Below are 15,430 nucleotides of genomic sequence, written 5' to 3'. Positions count from 1 at the left end.
TGAACAGTGATGTGGAAGCATAACCCAAATAAATCTTTCCTCCCTGAGTTGCTTTTGGTCAAGGTGTTTCATCTCAGCAATAGTAACCCTAACTGAGACAATTCTTGTGTTTCAGGGTCTTGCTCATCCTTGCGAGTTCTGGACTCAGAATTTGTTATAAGCTACTAACTTGGTTGTGGTTCTGTTCTGGACCTGGCCACAGCAGCCCTTGGGGGAAAAATTGTTGTGACTGTCGCATGAGACTTCAAAGAGTTGGCTCAGTCCTGGAAAAATAGAGGATACTGTCAGATAGGTTCTCCTGTCTGCAGCAATGTTCACCTCAAGAAAGAAGATGGCAAATTCTTCATGCTCACGAGTCCTTCTAATGTGGAAGCCAGACAAGATTCAGAATGGACCCCGCAGTGTTGAGCAGCAAACACTCACCTCAAGACTCTTGCGTGACACTGAAACCTGTCGACAGAATTTTAGAAATTTCCCATACCCAGATGTGGCAGGTCCTCGGGAAGCATTGAGTCAGCTCCGCAAACTCTGCCTCAAGTGGCTGAGACCTGAGGTTCATTCCAAGGAACAAATTCTGGAGTTGCTGGTGCTGGAGCAATTTCTGAGCATCCTGCCTGGGGAGGTTAGGACTTGGGTAAATTCTCAGTATCCAGAGAGCAGCGAGGAAGTGGTGGCTTTGGTGGAGGATTTGATTCAAATTCTAGAAGAGGAAGGTGAGAATTGTACCCCCAGAGAGGGGTAGAATCCCTGGGTAGTTAGAGAAGATACATAGTGCCTCTGAGAACAGCCCCCTTCTTCAATGAAACTGGGGGGAAACAATGGCCAGCAAGTAATGAACGTTAACGTGAGGTCCACCCTATATCGTGTCCCCTTCCAGAGCACTTGGGACCACTGTGACTTACAGAGGTTTGCACCCTTATGCTAATAAGTCACTAGCATTATGAACTGGGTTTTACAAATACGTAGTTCCAAAATAGCAGAAAGTATCCCAAAGAGCATTCACTTGTTAAGACACAGACATTTAGAGAGCAGAGGGTGTACAGAGGATGTCCATAGCTTCGCTGCACTTGCCCTGCATGTACATAGCTCAGGGTTCCATCCCAGCACCACCAACACAGGCAAGAAGAGTGGAGAAGGATGGCTTTCTGCATGTGGTACCAAGGCAGGCTTGGTTCTGAAGTCTGCACTGATAGGATAGGCCAAGTCATTGGCCGTTTCTCTGACACTGAAGTATTAGTGACACTGAAGTATTAGTTTTCGGTATCTTTCGCCTTCTCACATTAAGGAAGTGTAGATGTCTGGTAAAGTGTGTGCTAGACCATGCAAACGGACTAATCATCCTTGTCTTCCCCAGCTCCTCAGAATTCTGCCCTTCCCCAAGAAATCCCAGAGGAAGACCCCAAACATGCTTTCCAGACAGGGTGGCTCAATGACTTGGTGACCGAAGTGAGTTTGACTTTTCTTTTGTGCTTCTTAGTGTATGAAGACATTTTGTCCTGGGCCTATACTGCTAAGCCTTCAAAAGCCCCATTCAGAACCTAGGCCTCAGTTTCCCCCGGTAAGCACATGCACCTCCCTTGTCCTCCTCACTGTGACTTTAGTCAGCAGTATTGTGTGAAGGCTGAGGCTGGCCCCATAACCAGATGGGATCTGGGTTTGGGTTCTTGGCTCTGCTATTGAATCTGTGGTTTGAGACAAAAAATTTTAACCACTCCTGGCCTACGTTATTCAATTCCAGAAATGTGGACTTTGCCTTTTAGGTTATAGACACTAAATATGAGATACTTGGTTATCCTAGATTATAGTAGTGGCTGCTAATATTTTTCTCCATTTAAAAAGTGAAGGTCATATATTCTGTGATCTATTGTTTGGTAGTCTCTTGTTTTAAGGAACAACAACTCAAGCAACATTAAGAGGAAGATTTACTGGGAAGATATATAGATACAGATATAGATATCTCTGAAGTTGGAAAGCCTCTGGTACCCAAAACATTATTTCTTTATAGATGATATAAACATATTTACTTGGAAAATGAGAAGATCAAGCAAGAATGTGTTAGAAATTTAGAACTGGGCTGCTATAGAAAAAGAACATATAAAAATATATCCCATGTAAAGACCATGTGATAAAACAAAAGATTCTTTAGCCAGTATCATACATGTGCACACACTCAAAAGAGAATCTTAAGATATGTAGAACTAAGCTTAGTATGGATTTTACAACACGTTAATGTCCGTTGTCATTTTGTGGGACATAAAAAGAAATCTTGAATAATTGCAACACTGTCATCTCCCTAAACTTAATATGGTTTTACTCTCTCTACCTTTATTCAGCTGAGCAGGGCTAAGGCAGTGGTGTTGTGAGTTCAAGGCCAATATAGGGTACACACTAAGACCTTGACTCAAAAATATGTAATTTTTTTTTAAGTTACGACTGACAAAAGGGGCAGCCAGAGTAATAAAGAGCCTAGTGGTGCACAGCTTTAATCCCAGCACTGGGGAACCAGACGCAGGCAGATCTCTGTGAGTTCAAGAAGCCAGCCTGCTCTACACAGTGAGTTCCAGGCCAGGCAGGGCTGCATAGTGAGACTGTCTTTAAAACACTTTTTCTGACAAGAACAAAAAGGGACAGTAACCTTTCCAGGAAAATGCGTTTACAAATGCAGCAGCTCAACAGGAATAAAAAGAGTAGACTCTGCATTTCACTGTGAAACATGTCGATTTTTAACTGTAACATGCTGAATTTATTCTTAAGGCTAAATCACCTCTGTCATCTAGTTCTCAGCCTTGCTCCTGTTCCTGGGAGATGGCTTAGTAGGCAGAGTGCTTGCCACACAAACATGAGGACCTGAGTTTGGATCCCCACAACCCACATAAAGATTGATGTGATAATACACATCCATAAACCCGGAGCTGCTATGGCCAAAATTGGAAGCAGAAACAAGAGAATTCCTGGAAGTTCACAGTCCAGCTAGCAAACAAGAGACCCTGTCTCAAAGAAGATAGAAGTAATGGCTGGATGACACCTAAGATTGCCTTCTGGCCTATATATACATCATGAGTATGAACTTTCTAGCACTATCTCCCCCCCTTCTCTCTTTCTGTGTGTGTGTGTCTCTCTCTCTCTGTCTCTCTCTCTCTCTCATACACGCACACACTAGACACATCTAGTAGACACATCCTATTAGACAACTGGTCTACCACTGAGCTATACCCAGCCCTTTTCTTCTTTAAGATGGAACCACCAAGTGCATATGCTAGTGCTATCTGAAAACAGTCTATCTTATTAAACATTATTAAACATTTTAAAATGTCCCTTTAAGGACCTTTGAAGGATACTGAGGAATCAGCCATACACTGGACAAGGATTTTTGGACTTCGATTGTTTGGTTGATTAGTTGGTTAAGACAACGTCTCACCATGTAGCTCAGGCTGGTCTGGAAGTTGGGCTCTCCTACCCCAGCCTTTTGAATGCTGATGTTATAGTGTGGGCTATCATGCTAGGCAGGGTGAGACATAGATTCAGTGACCACCACAAGGACAGGCACACAGTAAGTGTCACCACTGTCAGGGTCACCACTGTCTCTGCCCTCAGTAGTTCAGTCGAGCTAAGTTATGTCTGCTATTTTAGGAATCAGTGACATTCAAAGACGTGGCTGTGGACATTACCCAAGAGGACTGGGAACTGATGCGCCCTGTTCAGAAGGAACTGTATAAGACTGTGACTCTACAGAACTACTGGAACATGGTTTCTCTGGGTAAGATCCACACCTCCCTGAAGGCTTGACACAGTGCGTGCCTGCCCCTCCTTACCAAACATTAAGTTCCACTCCAGGAGGACCAGACTGAAAGCACAGTCTAAGGATGAGAAGTCTCCTTCAGGCCCAACATGGTCATGTCTACCGCTCCCCAGAAGAAAGGCTTGCTGGGTGGGCCAGTGTGCAACACGTTGCCCAGCAGAGCTACAATGCCACTGAGTGCTGCCTTGTGCCTAGTGCTCCTGTTAGGTCACGACCATGAGCCATTGTCTCCCCACAGGGGCCCAAGCAGAAATCAGGTAATGAAGACTCCTAGCGCCCTATCTCAGGATAAACTCCTTCTGTTCCTCCTAACCAGGACTGACTGTGTACAGGCCAACTGTGATTCCCATCTTAGAAGAGCCGTGGATGGTGATAAAAGAGATTGTAGAAGGCCCTAGTTCAGGTGAGAAGAGAAACCAGCACATGACTTTACACTTAAGAATCTGTGTCCTCCGTGTGTTGACCCTCGGTTTCTAAGCATGGCAAGGTGACGCTGTAAGGGCATCCAGCCGGTCCAGGACTCAGAGCTGTCGGCATTGCTGCCTTATGGGAAGTCTTCAGGAAAGGTTACTGCGCTTTTTTTAATGCCTTTCTCAGTGTCTGCACATTTACTCTCAGTGATCCCTAGATCCCAACTCTAAGAGCATCTCTAGGGTTTCACTGTGCCACTCTCTCTCTTTCTCAATATATAAGTGGTATTATTCAAGGTTCTAAAGAACAGAACTAACTGGGGAGTGTGTGTGTGTGTGTGTGTGTGTGTGTATATGTGTGTGTGTGTGTTTTATATATGGGATTTATGAGAGTGGCTTACAGGCTGTAATCTGAGTAGTCCAACAATGGCTGTCTCCTGACAGAAAGGCCACAGGAATCCAGTAGTTGTTCAGTACATGACACTGGATGTCTCAGCATCTCAATATGGTTTAGAGTTGCAGAGAATTTCTAAAGAGCTGCTGTCTTCAATGTATATTGGACTCCTGAAGGACTTGGTTCTAATACCAGCAAAGAACTGCCTCAGCAACAGGATAGGCAAGCTTGTCAGTGAAGGAGAAGCAGGCAACAAGAAAAGGCTCCCTTCAGTGTCCTTTATTGTGAGCTACCAGAGGATGTAGCTCAGACTTAGGGTGAGTCTTCTCACTTCAAATGGCCCAATCAAAAAAAAAAATCCTTCACCGGCATGTGTGACTGCTTAGGTTTTAGTTGATTTGAGGTGTAGTCAAGTTGACAACCAAGATCAGCCATCATAGAAAGCAAGTATAGACCACCACAGAAATATTTCAGACTCCCTTGGCATTTTACTTTCTTTTACTCTGTTTGCCATTGTCAATGTGTAGACAAAGTTTCACACCTCCACATAACACTTGATCCCTCTGCCTCCCCAGAAACACTGGCTATTACTTACAGCCGTGTCCACTGTCATTAGAACTGCAAGATAAGCAGAAGTCGGTCTAAACCTTGCTGATCTCCAGCACAGAACCTGGGATTTTAATTTACAGAATAAAAACTTGGTTTGACCCTATAGATGTGTCTCAGGCATTGTGATTCTTTATACTGCAAATAAAGACAGGATAAAAATCTTTTCAAGGCTGGGCATCTAACTCCCTTGAGGAGCACCTCCCAGAATGCACAGGAACTGAGCTTGGTCCTCAGCAGGGAACAAGAATTTAAAAGGATAGTGTTTTTTCACAAAACATCACATCTTGAACCATGTTGAAGCTTGATGTGATAACGCACACCCATAATTCCAGCACTCACAAACCTAAGCGAGAAAATGGCGAGTCCAGAACATCCTGGGTGAACACTGAGACCCTATCTGAAAAACCTTCTTTTAAAAGTGTTTCTAGCACTTGGGAGGCAGAGGCAGGTAAATTTCTGAGTTTCAAGCCCAGCCTGGTCTACAGAGTCAGTTCCAGGACAGCCAGGCTACACAGAGAAACCCTGTCTCAAAAACAAAAAACAAGCATGTCAAGAGATGTTTCTTTCTTTTTCTCTCTCTTTTTTTTTTTATTCTCCCGTTCTCATCTCCTTCACCACAACTTGGTTTTGAAAGACTGCAACCCTGTAGAACAGTCAGAAGCAATACCTGGAACACCAGTCCATCTGGAGTCATGAGTTGTTACTGCTCATTTGAGCATCTCAAGGATGCCCTCTCAGATATTTTTTCCAGTCCCTGCCCTCATCCACCTGCTAGCTCCTGTCTCTAGTCCCTTCTAATGTAAAACTGTTCCCAGGCTCCTTTCCCTTACTGGCTGGTTCCTGCAGTCCCTTCTGGTTGGTCAGTGGTTCAGCTTACAGAGGACCAGGCATCCTTCAGTGCTTCCCCACACACTTGGTTTTGGTGGCTCTCCTCCTTTCCACCCTCTGTGCGCCCTGCTTCCCTTTCACAGCTTGCAGGGTCTGCGACTCTCAATACCCCTTCAGAAAGGCCCATCCCCTGGCCGTGGCTCACATCCACATGCAATGTGTGTTTAACAACTAGAAGCTAAGGGGCCAGCAAAATAGCACTGTGGGTAAAGCTGCTTTCCACGAAATCCTGGCAACTAGGAACCCACATAAAGATAGGAGGTAACAGACTCCACACTCACGCTGTCAGCACATGCATGTACACACGTGGTTTGTGTTCTAATAAATGAAAAAGGAAAACAATTAGAAACTAGGAGCCAAGTATGAGAGACACTCTATCAGATGTGTGTCTTTCTGAGCCTGGGTTACCCACTTAGTATGTCTTCCAGATCATCCATTTCCCTACTAATTAATAGAATTCTATCGAGTACCACATTGTCATTTCCCATTCACATGGCAGTGAGCCTCTAGGCTGACGTGCTATGTAGGAGGAGGGGCAGGATGTAGGTTCCTTTGGGTGTGTGCTCAGGAGTGGTAAGCTGGCTCATTCGATGCACTGTTTAGTTTTCTTGAGAAATCTCCATATTGGCTGCCATTATTCATAGACTTTTTTTCAATTTTTTTCTCTTTTTTAGTCTTTTATGATGATATTTTAAGGGTCTAAGATAGTCTCGTTTACAGAATGATCCCGATTTCTCCCCATCCACACAAACAGATTTGATTTAAACTGTGTGTTGCTGATTTGAGTGTTTATTTTGTTGGTTGTTTGAAACAGAGTCTCACTATGTAATGTCAATATGAGTCTACCCAGCCTCAAATTCACTATGTAAACCTGGCTGGACCGAAACTCAGAGATCCACCTGCCCTCCCTCTGCCTCCCCTCTGCTGGGATTGAATGTGTGTAGCACCGTCCCTGGCCCCACAGTAAACACCCCTGCTCACAGCATTGCAGCCGATGTTGCTTTCCATATCTTTCTCCAGCTGCTCTATATCAACCGTCACTTGTTTAAAAAGGTTCTCTGTTCATCACAAAAGCTAATTCTTCCATGATCATAGCACTTGTTGTTAGAACTGTGGGCAGTTTAATTGGCACACTGAAAAAATCATGTGCAGTAATGATTTTTAAGGCTCAAATGAAGTCAGAACGGTCTCTAGAAGATATGACCAGTCGACCCACTTGAATGAACTTCATAGCATGGGGATTTAAACCAGATAGACTCAGGTTAGGCCGTAAAGTAAAGGGGCCATTTGCAGTTATGTATGAGAGGTTTTCGTAGACACAAAGACCAGGAAAGGCCACTTGCTTTTAAGTTTTCTGTTTCTTGCAGGTCCTTACCCAGTGCCTAATCTTCTCTGCAAAGGGCTCCTGTCAGCTCCCTTTCTGTTGGCCCAGCTTTGTCCTAGGCCCCTGGACTGCTTGCACTCTCAGAGTGGCTGCTTGAACTCCTCGGCTATGGAGTAGACATCTCAAGTAGATGACGCTTTAGCTCTGACTGTCCTCTTACCTCCTGCTTTCACCTATGTTCACCTATGCTGAGGGTTCTGCTGTCTTGCCAGCTCAGAGATGACCCTTTGATTGGGGTCTGTCGTTAGCATAGAGCCAGGTGTGAGAGCACAGCCCTTTAATCCCAGCACTCCAGAGGCAGAGAGGCGGATCTCTGTGAGTTCAAGGTCAGCCTGGTCCATGTAGCTAGTTCAGGCCAGCCAAAGCTACATAGAGAGACCTGACTTAATAGTAAATACATTGGAAATTGAAACTTAGGTATTTTGTATATAATAGTTTTGTCCTTCAGTGGACATTACTTTGTCATAAATTTTTTGTTCTGTTTCTGTTTTTGTTTTTCAAGACAGGGTTTTTTCTCTTGTAGCCTTGGCTGTCCTAGAACTCACTCTGTAGACTAGGCTGTCCTTGAATTCACAGAAATCCACCTGTCTCCACCTCCTAAGTGTCGGAATTGAAGGGGTGTGCTACCGTGTTCAGCTCAAAACTTTTTTTTAATGTGTATGATTGTTTTGCCTACATGTATGTGTTCTATGTGTCTCTGGTATCTGTGTAGGTGAGAAGACGGTGTCAGACCCCCTGGAACAGTTAAGGGTGGTTGTAACCTATCATGTGGGTGCTGAGAGCCTCTAAAAGAGCAACAGTGCTCTTAACTGCTGAGCATCCCCTGTTAGAACTCATGGAGTTGGTGTTTGTACAGGACCTAGCCATTCCAGGAGGGTTCAATTCAGCTCACACCGTCTCTGCTGCAGCTTCTGTTTCTTAGCAGAATCAACAGACATCTTTTATCAGAACTGCTAGACCACTATTTGACCTCATTAACCAATAGATAGCACTTCTAAGCAACCATTCTGGATAATGATATAAACATACTTAAGACATTTGTGAATTTCTAATAGACTGATTTGCTTCAATGTGTTTGTATTATAATAGTACACCAGTGGGCTTTTGCTTTGAGACTGTTAATTATAATTTGTGGTGTAATTCACTGGCATAGCACTTACCTAAAATGCATGAAGGCCTTGGTTCAATCACTGTGTGTGTGTGTGTGTGTGTGTGTGTGTGTGTGTGTGTGTGTGTGAGTGTGAGCGCACACATGCCTGTTTATCTGTGTGATCTGTATCTGTGTATATTTCTGTGTGATTGAGTATATGTCTGTGTGTTTGTCTCCGTGTGTATATATCTGTTTGTATGTGTCTGTGTCTGTGTATGTGTATGTCTATCTGTGTGTCTGTGTGTGTCTGTATGTGTCTGTGTATGTGTATGTCTATCTGTGTGTCTGTGTATGTATCTATGTGTGTATGTATATGTCTATCTGTGTGTCTATGTGGGTCTGTATGTGTCTGTGTATGTGTATGTCTATCTGTGTGTATATCTGTTTGTGTACCTGTGTGTATCTGCATGTGTCTGTGTGTGTATCTGTGTGTGTGTGAGTGTGTACGCATGCATGTGTGTGTATTTTCTGAGTACTTTCTAGGTGAATGTAGATACTGACGCCTGATTACACAGAAGTTAAACTAGTTAGGACCAGCTGGTTCTTTTTGTTTGTATATGTAATTGTTGAATCCACTCTTGTTTTGTTCTTTTGTGGGAAGGATGACATCCTAATTTGAGAGTTATCGTTCAATTTTTTTCTCTATTAAAAAAAACAATACAACTACACTTCTAACTCTAAACAGTGGAAAAGTAAGAGCCAACTTACTGAAAATTAGAAAAGTGCTCTCCCACGTGTCTTCATGCCAGCCGAGGTGGCCCGTTCTCATCTGACGTCATTCCTAGACATGTTCTGCTGTCACCTGGTGTAAAAGTAATGAAAATGATTTGTGACTTCAAGCAGTGTAAGGAAGCAAATTAAATACCCGACTCTCCCCTCATAGATTCCAGGAGCTCAGCGTTTGCGTGTGCGATACATGTGGCGTGTCTTTACAGAGATAAGTTCTCGGTCCCTCCATGTGATTACACCTGCTTTTGTTCACTTCCTGTGCCCTGTACAGCTTTCCCTCGGTGTCACCAGTGTACCCTTTATGCCCTGCTCCACCCAGACCCTGAGCCATGGAAACACCGTTTTCATTTTCAGTGACCATACACTGTGCGTGGAATTGACAGACTTGTATAGTTATTATACCTGGACCTGTATTTGGTGTCTGAACCCTCCAGTACCTTCTATGTTGAGTAAATATTAGCAGGGGTGTAATGTATAATTTGTTTAAAATCATTATATTGGAAATTTGGCAGCAGCAGATATCAATAAGTGTACACCTGAGCTCCTCGCAGCCAGGTTATGGGTTAGAAATTTCTTTGTATTTTGTGTTAACAAGCTGTTACCATTTTCCAAGTTCATTTGACTACCCACAAGATCTAGAGTCTTGGGCTGTTTTCTGAAGGAAATATGAAGAAGATATAACCTATTTCCAGAGTTTACATCTAAGTTGATACTGTAAGAATCACGGAGTTGTGAAATAACTGTATTAAACCAAGTTCTAGAGTTGTGCACGTTGGAGGGTTTTGAGAGTACTGATATTCAGCCATGTGGCCTTTGAGGAGGACAAGGTAATCTTTCGTTCATTCCCCTCACTGTTTAGAGTGTAGAAAGGAATGCTCTGCAGGACACAGTGAGCCACAAGCATCTCTTTCAAGAGGTAGAAAACACCATAGGAACAGACAGTCTGGGGTTAGCATGGCATCCACAGACTGGACGTAGCTTTGAACATTAACTTAAACCTAATACGAGGTATAAAGGAGATATGGAAAGGCAAAGGGTTAGACCATTTGGAACTAGCCAAAGGGGGTAACTGTGGCTCTTTTGAGGGAAGAGGGTTCTTTTTAGTTTGTAGGTGCAACGGAACAAAGTAGCTTTCGGTGCTTTATAAAACTAATCATTCAGCTTCACTGTTGAACTCTCTTAAGCAAGTTTAGGGTGGGACCCAATAATTTCAACTCGTTTCCAGGGTGATAGTAAAATCTACACTGCTAGCCCCAAGACGATGAATTCAAGAGCCGCTCTTTAAAGGCTGCTGGATAGTTGAGAGTAGAACCCTCCATGAGATTAAAGAATATTGTATGATACACCTATCATCCCAGCACTCCGGAGGCTAAGGCAGGGGGATCACTATGAGTTCAAAGCCAATCAGGTCTACAGAGTGAGTTTCAGGGCAACCCAAGCTGCACAGAGAGACCCTGACTCAAAAAGAAAACAAAATAATAATAATAATAATAATAATAATAATAATTTTATTTTTATTATATTTATTATTATTATTATTGTTATTATTATTATTAGGGATTGTGAATATAGATTGGAAGAGAAAATAATAAAGCAGCATGCCTAATTTATAAGACCACTGTATGTATAAATTACTCCATGTACCCCACATTTCGCTTCACACTGTCATCCGCCTCCCCTGTGTACTCTGCGCCTTTGTACCTTGCTGACAAGGAAGGAGCCGCCCCATTTTTTGTCACTTACCTTCTTCTTTTCTAAGCATCCATTTCCCTTTCCTAAAACATAAAGACCATAAAGTGAAGTTATCAGAACTATAACCTTCAGACATTATTTTATCCATATAGTTTTTTTTAAAACAGAATAGGGCTTTTACTATCTTTTTTTTTTCTAACTGCAGAATGGGAAACTAAAGATCAAGCACACGTTCCATTAAAGGATCTTCCTAAGCTCAAGCAGGATGGAACCCAAACCGTAAAGCTGGAAGACTCCTACGATGACGACAGCTTGGAGAGTCTGCCAGTGTGTGCCCTCAGGAAGGTTTACATAGATGAAGAGGACTTCCGTTTGAAGTCAGAGCTTCCACAAGAAGACCCTACAGAAGAATATCTTAATAAATATGATATCTGTAGAGATGATTTTGAAAAGCACACAAACCTAATTGTACAGTTTGATACCCAATCAGATAATAAAGCTTCTCTGTATAATGAAAGCAAGCCAGTATTCAATAATGTCTCGTCTGGTGGTGTGGTACATGGGAAAATACTTCCTGGAGACAAGCCTTATTCGTGTAATGTCTGTGGAAAAAAATTCAGAAAATACCCATCACTCCTGGCACACCGAAATAACCATGCCAAAGACAAATGTTATGAATGTGAAGAATGTGGCAAAGAATTTAAGCATCTCTCATCCCTCATTGCACATCAGAGAATGCACACTGGAGAAAAACCGTACGAATGCCCCCAGTGTGGGAAAGCCTTCAGTCAGCGCGCACACCTGACTATACACCAGAGAATTCATACTGGAGAAAAACCCTACAAGTGTGATGACTGCGGAAAAGACTTCAGTCAGCGTGCACACCTCACCATCCACCAGAGGACACACACTGGGGAGAAACCGTATAAATGTTTGGAGTGCAGTAAGACCTTCAGCCATAGTTCATCACTGATTAACCACCAGAGAGTCCACACTGGAGAAAAACCTTATATATGCAATGAATGTGGGAAAACTTTCAGTCAAAGTACACACCTTCTCCAGCATCAAAAAATTCACACTGGGAAAAAGCCGTACAAGTGCAATGAGTGTTGGAAAGTGTTCAGCCAAAGCACTTACCTTATTCGGCATCAGCGGATCCATTCTGGAGAGAAGTGTTACAAATGCACTGAATGTGGCAAGGCCTTTGCCCACTCCTCAACCCTCATCCAACATCAAACCACTCACACTGGGGAGAAATCCTATATATGCAACGTGTGTGGGAAAGCCTTCAGCCAAAGCGCTAACCTTACCCAGCATCATAGAACACACACCGGAGAGAAACCGTACAAATGTAGTGTGTGTGAGAAAGCCTTCAGCCAGAGTGTGCACCTCACTCAGCACCAGAGGATCCACAATGGAGAAAAGCCCTTTAAATGTAATACCTGTGGGAAAGCATACAGACAAGGTGCAAATCTGACGCAGCATCAGCGGGTCCACACTGGAGAGAAGCCCTACAAATGTCACCACTGTGGGAAAGCCTTCATCTACTCCTCATCACTTAACCAACATCGAAGAACTCACACCGGAGAGAGACCCTACAAGTGCACTCACTGTAACAAAGATTTTAGCCAGAGAACATGCCTTATTCAACACCAGAGGATTCACACAGGAGAAAAGCCCTACGGATGCCGTATATGTGGAAAAGCCTTTACCCAGAGTACAAATCTTATTCAGCACCAACGGGTTCATACGGGCGCCAGACATCGCAATTAACAGATGTGAGAGACTTTGTTTATGCTTTAAAACTTGATTGCTTAGATTTCATTGTGTGCTGTGTCAAAATACCCAAAAGAAGTCAGAAGTGCAGTATGCTTGGTATCACAATATCAGGAAGTACCAGAATTATAAAATGGCTCTCGTCCATTTAGATTTAGTGTAATATTTAAAGCTCCATCAACTGGTTAGCTTTGATCTGATACCACTTGAATTCATTCCAGAAACAGATACTAGAAAAGGACAATTTATAACCTGCGACTCTTCAACTCTTAGTATATTTTAAGTAGGTCTTACTGAGGCCTTAGGAGTTTGCCTTGGGAAAGCGTCTTGCAGGTGGGTCTCACACTAGAGAGTAATCCTGACATTATAGGAAAAAGGGCAGATGCTTTGGGGCCTTTGCTTCATCCTAGCTTTGAAGCCTTAAAATAAGTAAACGGTCCCATATTTTACTCCTTCTTTTCCCACTGCAGCTTCCATGTGAAGCCAGTAAAGCTTGAGGAAAAGAAAGACCTGAAAAGCTCTTGAGAGATTCCTGTGTGCCCACTGCTAACTACACTTTGGAGAAGTTAATAGGAAGAGAGGGCAATCTGATAAGATAGAAAATTCATATATTCAAAAACCCTAGACATGCACAAACTCAAGCAGACACAGATTGAACACCCCAGCCTAAAGCCATCTTTAGTACAGCTTGATTGTGACATCCAGTGTCACCCTGAAGGGGTAAAGACAGGAATAGTGTTCCTTTTTTTTTTCTGCCTGGCTATTAAATTGACAAGTTTTTCCATGGTTCTTATTGTAGCAAAGCTATTTCTTCCAGTGAAACACACTTCCTGAGAGCCTGTGCTGTGCTCAGGACACACTTCTTTTTATTATTATTATGTGTTGTTATTGTTTTTAATGTAGGAGTGCTCTGTCTGCATATACACCTGCATGCCTAAAAAAGGATCAGATCCCTTAGATGGTCACAAGCCACCATGTGGTTGCTGGGAATCGAACTCAGGACCTCTGGAAAAGCAGCCAGTGCTCTTAACCACTGAGCCATCAGCCTGACACAGATTTCTTTATTGAACCATTTCAGTTCACAAAGATCTTTAGAGTAAAGAGAAGGTAAGGACATACTCTTAACTACCTTGCCACGGAACAAGCATAACCCTACCTAAACGGGTTGCCAAATGCTACCGTAAAGCAGAGAACATGGCTACATAAACAACGGGAGAATGAGTGATGGGAAGTCAGGCTTGAGTCCAGTGCAGCAGTGTTGAGAGAAAGCCAGGGTGGAGAGGAGGAGGGAGAGCACACAAATAGCTCACGTGATAGGAAATGTAATTGCACCATTTTATCTAAGGAAGCAACCGTGGTAAAAACAAAATTAGGCTATTTATAAGAAGCTAAAAAGAAATTTTATTTTCAGGAATAATTAGAAGCCTGGTACTCCACACATGGAAGTAAACTTTTAAAATTACACTCAATGTGTTATGAAAATGTTTCATTGGAAAAAGCTTTGTTGCAGAAATGATCATTAATCAGGAATCACAAAACAATAACTGAGTTCGTGAGTCATAAATGGCATGAAAGGAAGACTGGCAAGAACCAATTTTTAGTTACTGTTTTTTTTTTTTTTTTTTGCAAACAGTTGTTACAGTGTAATTACTGTTGTATTTACTATCCATAGAGTTGTGCTCTCAGAGTATTCATCTGAGCTTCATCTTGCCCGTTCTTGCTCCTCCAGTGCCTTGCATAAGATCAGTATATGTTGGTTGCATTGACGAGTGAATTCTGTAAATTAGAGTTGAGTAGTTAAGGTAGAATCACCAGCGTGGAGAGAAATGGGCGGGACTGGAGTAACCTCTGTGTCCAGGTGTAACATCTAACAAACACTGCTCACTGTGAACCAACAGCTCAAGGATGGAGACTCAGACGTGAGGGATGCCGTTGCCCAAGGAGAGTCCCCTGAACTAAACGAGAGGAAACGAGTTCTGGCATCATAGATACCTAAGCCTGTATTACAACATAGCATCACTAGACACCACAACGGGCCGAAGGAAAGGTCGGGGCTATCCTTGTGAAAGTGTTCTCTTAAGGAAATTGTCACCTTCTCCTCCCTGACATTAGTTATCTTGATTTCACAGTATTCATAAAATGCTGGTTAAAAACATACTCAGATTATGCTCACCGCACAGTTCTGTTAAGCATAACAAGTGTGTTTACTAGATGACTTTTGATGATGCTTCATGCCTTGATAGCGCTTCTTTCCTCTGGGATGAGTGTGACTTGATACAGGCCATAGGGCAGTTCTTTGTGTTTCCTACTTTTGTGCATTTTATGTAAATAATGCATTTATAAAGTCTTCCACTGGTACACAGAGTCAAGTAAGACTCCTGTTAAAAAAAAATAGAATAATAGTGCAGAATCCTGTCTTTGTGCTTTCTCCCCATTTTAAAATTCTCTGGTCCATGAGTGATACAGTGGGGCCTCAGCAAATATTTCCTACAACTTTCTCTTAGGAGCATCACTAACTATGTGAACATTTTAAAATCATAAAATCAACTGCACACACCACCTATGTTTTAAAGTTAATATTTTGCCATATTGAAAAGTA

General features: G+C 42.7%; 1 protein-coding gene across 1 annotated transcript; it reads left to right on the top strand.

Annotated features, from left to right (window-relative positions):
* Positions 1 to 297: 297 nt before the first annotated feature.
* ZNF287 (zinc finger protein 287) lies at positions 298 to 6,010 on the top strand (the record flags this gene model as incomplete). Its single annotated transcript, XM_080922990.1, is given in 7 exon segments — positions 298 to 713; positions 1,355 to 1,446; positions 3,631 to 3,757; positions 4,116 to 4,202; positions 5,847 to 5,848; positions 5,854 to 5,961; positions 5,963 to 6,010. Coding segments are annotated over 7 exon segments (867 nt in total). The 5' UTR covers positions 298 to 310.
* Positions 6,011 to 15,430: the final 9,420 nt, after the last annotated feature.

The sequence above is a fragment of the Micromys minutus genome (genome assembly GCF_963924665.1).
Source record: "Micromys minutus genome assembly, chromosome: 10".
Taxonomy (NCBI): Eukaryota; Metazoa; Chordata; class Mammalia; order Rodentia; family Muridae; genus Micromys; species Micromys minutus.
Note: the sequence above shows the minus strand (reverse complement) of the source record. Positions and strands in the feature narration are given on the sequence as shown.